At 43.3% G+C, this 6,592-nt stretch overlaps 1 protein-coding gene across 2 annotated transcripts in view; it reads left to right on the plus strand.

Moving 5' to 3' along the window:
- The window catches only part of SERINC5 (serine incorporator 5), a 109,097-nt gene that overhangs the window by 82,593 nt on the left and 19,912 nt on the right, over positions 1-6,592 (plus strand). For both annotated transcript variants that reach the window (XM_010834584.1, XM_010834583.1), the window contains exon 6: positions 4,938-5,149. In XM_010834584.1, the coding sequence (XP_010832886.1) occupies positions 4,938-5,149 (212 nt within the window). The remainder of the gene's footprint in view (positions 1-4,937; positions 5,150-6,592) is intronic.

Here is a 6,592-nt window from a genome sequence, read left to right on the forward strand (position 1 = left end):
GGAGGAGAAGGGGACGACAGAGGATGAGATGGCTGGATGGCATCACTGACTCGATGGACGTGAGTCTGGGTGAACTCCGGGAGTTGGTGATGGACAGGGAGGCCTGGCGTGCTGCGATTCATGGGGTCTCAATCAGACAGGACTGAGCGACTGAACTGAACTGACTGAGAGAGATGTACAAATATTGTTATTTTTATGTAAGTTCATTTAATTTAGGGTTTTTTTTAAATGGAGATTCTTGCTTTCAAGGTTAGTCTAGAAAATATAATACTTGTATCTCTCTTCATGGGTGAAACAACCAAAGTTTTTCTTCCCTTTTCTTTTTTCTCCTTTTGTAAAGATCTTGAAAAAGAGATAATCTCAAAGGCAGTAGGAGAGAAAGGCCATGGGCCTGGATACCAGGCAGCAGGTTTTAATGTCCCTGACTATCTGGCTGTTTTCCTTGAGGCATGTGTGCGTGTTCAGTTGCTCAGTCGTGTCTGACTGTAATCACATGGACTATAGCCCGCTAGACTCCCCTGTCCGTGGGATTCTCCAGGCAAGAATACTGGAGTAGGTTGCCATTCCCTTTTCCAGGGGATCTTCCTGACCAGGGATTGAACCTGGGTTTCCTGCATTGCAGGCAGATTCTTTACCATCTGCGAATCTTAAGGCTTATGACTTGACTACTCTGACCTCAGTTTTCATACCTGTGAAGTGATGTGTTTTGTTCTTTTGTTAAAAGAAAAGCTAGGGCATTTAAAAATGTTTGTGTGAAAATTGATTCAAATTTAGCAGTCTGCAATCTAGCAAGTGGAAAGGATCTCTGGAGTTGTACAAAATGAAAGGACTTCTATAGGCAAAAGGGAGCAGAGACAAGTAAGTTACATTAGGCAGAAAAGCAGTTTAGTTACTGTGAGGTAACTTCCCTATAGGGGATGGCAGGTCCTACCAGTCAGACTACCTAACTAGTTAACTAGACTATCTAATTAGTGCTGAATAGGAGATTTCTGATTGGTTTAATTTCTGATTCACTGTTTCTGGGAGAGCTGATACTCTGTTGCGTTGGTTTGGCGACATGGGGCTTAGCCTTAGTGACTTCATTTTAAGTATTTCATCTTGTTTTTAACACTTTCTAGGTCAATTTTTTGTGGTTTGAAGTGTCAGTTCTATATCAAGACTGAAATCACAAAAAATAGACAGCATAGTCAGGTGTTTCTAATGAAGACCCATTTTCTAGGCTTTCTAGATTTAAAAATTCACGTTGCTGTTGGCTTTTGTTTTCCCCCGGCCCTCATCCCAAGCCTGAGCCCGGCCGCCTCTTCTAACCTGATAACCTGCTTGCCTCTGTATCTGTACACTTCATCCTGCTGCTCGGTCCTTTTCTAATCTTCATCCAAGTGCTCGCATTGAGCATTGATTCAAAATTTTTGGAGTGCCAACTCTGTGCCAGGCACCGAGAGTATAGTCATGGCATTATTTGGTGTGTCTACAGAGGTTGTCTCGGGAGGACCAGCAGAGTCCGGAGCAACAGGTAGCGGCCACTCTGTCATCGTTGCTGCATCAAGCTGTCCTCTGACAGTTGGCAGTCCTTGCACCGACATTCTTTAAGCACCTATTACTTGCCAGGCATTTGGCAGTAGGCAGTGAATGCAACAGTGCCCTGCTCTGTGGAGTGTATATTCTCCTGGAGAGGAGAGGGGGTAGCTAATAAGTCCAATCAAGCAAATAAGCAATAGGTTCAGTGGTGGAGAATGTGCTGTGGGTGTGAGAGTTGGGGCAAGCAGGGCAGAGAAAGGGTTTCATTATAAGGTATGAGGGAGACAAAGGAAGTTGGGAAGAGCCTGAGGCAAGGCTGTGCTGGCTTGTCTAAGGAGCGAGGAGACATCCACTGTGGCTGGACCCCAGAGGTGCGAGGGGAGGGAGCAAGGGATAAAGTCATTCATCAGAGATGGCCCTGGACCAGATCATGAAAGGTTTCTGGGGCCATCATGGCAGATGGCAGGGCACTAGAGGCACAGAATCTAATGCACATTTCAAGTTAAGAAAAGACGAGAGGACGTCATAGGTGTAAGTAAGGAGACCAGTGGGAGGTGATCCAGGGAAGGGATGCCGTAGCTTGATGCTAGATGGTAGCAGCAGTCAGATGCTGATAGAGTCTGAAGTGGGAACCAAGGGGGTTTGCTGCTGGAATTGGCATGATGCTGGGGAGAGGGGAGGAGCAGGGAGTGAAAGATAGTGGTCCAGCAACTACAGTTCTTTACCCCCAGCCCTAATGGAATTGCCATATTCTGAGGTTGGGAAGACCACAGGAGAGCAGGTTTGGGGGTGGAAATTTGAATACTGGAAAGTTAACCTGGACCTCCTAAGGTCCACAAGCCAGTTAGACCTCCAAGTGGAGACGTTAACAGGGATAATATGAGCCTGGAGTAGAGGGGAGAGGTTAGGGTTGAAGATTTAACCTTGGGAATCCAAGCAAAATCAACTGTTAAGAAAGTCCTTCTTACACTAATAAAATAGCCCAAAAGACTGGTGAGGACATAGCTGGACCCCCCACTTATACACTGGTCAGCAGTGTTCACCTTTTTCTTCATAATCCATTTTCTCTCCCTGTCAACAGGTAGCATTTGACTCTCTGCTTTCTCTAAGTCTCGCTTTATCTTCATGTGATTTGCGTGCCTTCTCTATTACAATAACTCCACAGTCATCGGACTGCCTGGCTCAGTGTCAGGAGTATGATGGTCATTATCATTTTGGCCTTTCCTCTTTGTTTTCTTTCTGGCTGCAGTAACTTCTCCGTCATTCAAACGTTTCAGCTGGGCTGCTTGAACATTTTCCAACTCTGTGAAGATGTTAACCAAGTTGTCTGCTCTCGAAGTTTTGTGAGATGTGGTTACAAAGGGCAGTTGACCCCTAAGGCAGATGAGATGATTCAGACCAACCCCTGTTGTAGTTCTGTCCTCTTCTTTTAGCATCAGTAAGCATTCTTCTTTGTTGTGACCAATCTCTATAGCTTGTTAAGCCACCACATACTTCTCCCATCCCTTTAATAATGTTTATATAAAATAATATAATCTTTACACTAGTCTCCTCTTCTAGAGTCTTTATTATAAATCCCATTAAAATTTTTACTCTTTTTCTGGCTGATTTTATTCTTCACTTTTTTTTTTTTTTTTAGAGGGGGTGGCTGTGCTCCAAGGCATGTGGGATCTTAGTTCCTCAACCAGGAATCAAACCTAGGCCCCTGGCAGTGAAAGCGCTGAGATCTAGCCACTAGACCACCAGGGAATTCCTGCCTTCACTTTTTTTTAATGTCAAACTCTTCCTTAATCATACCAGGCATTGTTTGGGAGAAGCAGTACTGGTATAGAGTCTTCTTTTCAGTGCAAGGACAAAAGAGATGAGGTCAGCCAGTCTTTCTCTGGGTGGAGTTCAATTACTTCTCTCTCCCTAAACAGAAGATGGGCATCAGCAGAAGCTGCTGGCAGCACTTGGAGAAAGAGACTGGCTGCGGGCTCTGTGTTTCTGGGAAAATTCAGAGAGAACTCCAGCACACAGCCCACTTTATAATACTGCCAGAACTTGTCCTGGGGTAGTTGACATCCAGAATGGGGAAGCTAAAGTCTGTGGATATTCATTTTAGTTACTGAATACACTTGAGTCAAAGACTGAAGTTTTTCAGTGTTAAGAAAAAATTCTAAGCTTGAGCCAAGAATTTTTTGAATATTCAGCTGTATCTTCTAGTTTTTAGTTGGCAAAATGATTGTTTGCTGTTGTTCATAGACTAAGTAGTGTCCGACTCTTTGTGACCCCACAGACTGCAGCACCCTAGGCTCCTGTCCTTCACTATCTCCTGGAGTTTGCTCAAATTCATGTACATTGAGCTGATAATTCTAACCATCTCATCCTCTGCTGCCCCTTTCTCCTGCCCTCAGTCTTTCTCAGCATCTCGGTCTTTTCCAGTGAGTAGGCCCTTCAAATCACATGGCCAAAGAGTTGGAGCTTCAGCTTCGGTCCTTCCAATGACTGTTCAGGGTTGACTGCCTTCAGAATTCACTGGTTTGATTTCCTTGTGGTCCAAAGGACTCTGAAGAGCCTTCCCTAGCACCATAATTCAAAAGCATCAATTCTTCAGCACTCAACCTTCTTTATGGTCTAACTCTTACATCCATACATGACTACTAGAAAAACCATAGCTTTGACTATATGGACCTTTTTTGGCAAAGAGATGTCTCTGCTTTTGCATATGCTATCTAGGTTTGTCATAGCTTTCCTTCCAAGGAGCAAGCATTTTTAAATTTCATGGGTGCAGTCGCCATCCACAGTGATTTTGGAGCCCTAGAAAATAAAATCTCTTGCTGCTTCCACTTTTTCCCCTTCTATTTGCTGTGAAGTGATGGCACAGGATACCATGGTCTTAGTTTCTTGAATGTTTAGTTTCAAGCCAGCTTTTTCACTCTCTTCTGATCAAGAGTCTCTTTAGTTCCATGTTTTCTGCCATTAGAGTGGTATCATCTGCCTATTTGAGATTGTTGATAGTTCTCCTGGCAGTCTTGATTCCAGCTTGTGATTAATCCATCCTGGCATTTCGCATAATGTGCCCTGCATAGAAGTTAAATAAGTAGGGTAACAATATACAGCCTTGACATACACCTTTCCCAGTTTGGAACCAGTCTGTTGTTCCATGTCCAGTTCTGACTGTTGCTTCTTGACCTGCATACAGGTTTCTCAGGAGGCAGATCAGGTGATCTGGTATTTCCATCTCTTTAAGAATTTGCCACAGTTCGTTGTGATCCACAAAAACTGGTAAAATGATAGGTCTTCTGAATAACTCCTTACGATGGTCTGGGACCTGACAACATTAGCTAATAATACTTGAAGGGCGGTAGCTATTGTTGGAGAATCAACTGACCTGTCTTCCCCCCACCCCTTCCTCTCCTCTACTTCTGGAGAAACAGGACTGCAGGCACAGCTACCAACAAGCTGTGGTACGCCTCTCTGTCCCTGGTGACCCTCATCGCGTACTCCATCACCACGGGAGGCTTGATTTGGATGGCAGTGTTTTATACCCAGAAAGATGGCTGCATGGAAAATAAAATTCTCCTGGGAGTAAATGGAGGCCTGTGTCTGCTTATGTCAGTGGTATCCATCTCACCCTCTGTCCGAGATCGTAAGTACGAGATCCATACTTTGTTCATATTATAGATGTCTTTGACCATTATTTTGGAAATTATGGTCAGTTCTTTATTTACCACAGGTGGGTAAACAATAGGAAAGGTGGGATTCCAGTGCCCTCTTCCTACCCTGCACTGTGCTGAAGGTGATAGTCAATCATGCCTTTGTCAAAGATTTGCGTATAATGAAGTCAATAAATAAGAAGATAGATGTTACTATTGTTAAATAATGTACTACAAGGAGCATTTCAATGGAAAATGCCTTTAGTGGATATTTAGCTCTTCCCTATAATCTCTTTGTAAAATTTGAATGAATGAGAAGGCTCCCGAAGAAGCTGTTTTGGGCTTATCTTTGACTTAAGACCTCTGTGGACCACAAATCAAGGACAGCGTGGTCCCAGAATCAGGAAACAGGAAATCCAATCCTGGCTCAGCCATCTGCTGGCCCCAGGAGCTGGCCTTTCTCAGATTCCAAGTCCTTCCTCAGCAAAGCCAATAGAAACCTGTGAGCCTGATCTTGCTAATGGTTGTTTCAAAGCCAAAAGAAAGAAATGACTGAAGTTCATTATTGAAATTGAGATTGTTATTATTCACCCAGTTCCTTTATCCAATAAGAATTTCCTAAAACATTATTAGTATTCAGATCGAAATATTCTTTGGGTTAAATTCCACCCTTTGAAATAGTTACGGTTTGGTTTAGTGCCATTAATTGTTAAGGTGAGTCTCATTCCCATGCCAAAGAGCGCCACTGGGAAGGGCCTATTTTTTACCTTTATTGGCCCTTAAAATTTGATAAGTAAAGTTCTGGAGATAAATTTAATCAGAGGGAAGACTGGGTAAAACTAAATCTTTTTATGTCTGTGGATGTTTGAAAATTTCGCCGAAAAAAAGGATGAGTCCTTTTTGTCGCATCTTGTTTACTCTTAGCCATCTGAACCGTTTAATTTAAATACTGTAACATAGAAGGCCTTTCCCCAATAAATGCTGAGTCCCATAGCCACATTCTTTGGCTTGGACCAATTCTGGTGTTCTCAAAGGTTTTCTGTCCATTGACGGATGAGAACTCTTCCCTAGTGGCATGGATTCTGAGTATCTGATGGCTTTGTGAGTCTGGAATCCAGGTCCTCCCTGTAAAAGCCATCATTCACCCCACTAAGCTATGTGATCTCACAAATTAACAGTGGTGAATTTTTTCTGGAGACCTTGTGATTTAAGAACTAATGTGACGAACCTCAGGGAGACCAGGCAGTATGTTTCAGTACAGCTGTAGTTATTATCAAAATAAGGTGTTGGGCGAGAACTCGGCAGAACTTGGTATCTCTGAAATGGCATATAGGTTCAGTGTGTCACTTTCTCCCCCCAAAGATTTTAGCGTTATATGAGAAATATGCTACGTATCTCTTCTTACCTTCATGTGTGGGGCTTTAGGTTTGAGGGAT

The sequence above is a fragment of the Bison bison genome, unplaced genomic scaffold, assembly GCF_000754665.1.
Source record: "Bison bison bison isolate TAMUID 2011002044 unplaced genomic scaffold, Bison_UMD1.0 scf7180017864034, whole genome shotgun sequence".
NCBI classification, from domain to species: Eukaryota; Metazoa; Chordata; class Mammalia; order Artiodactyla; family Bovidae; genus Bison; species Bison bison.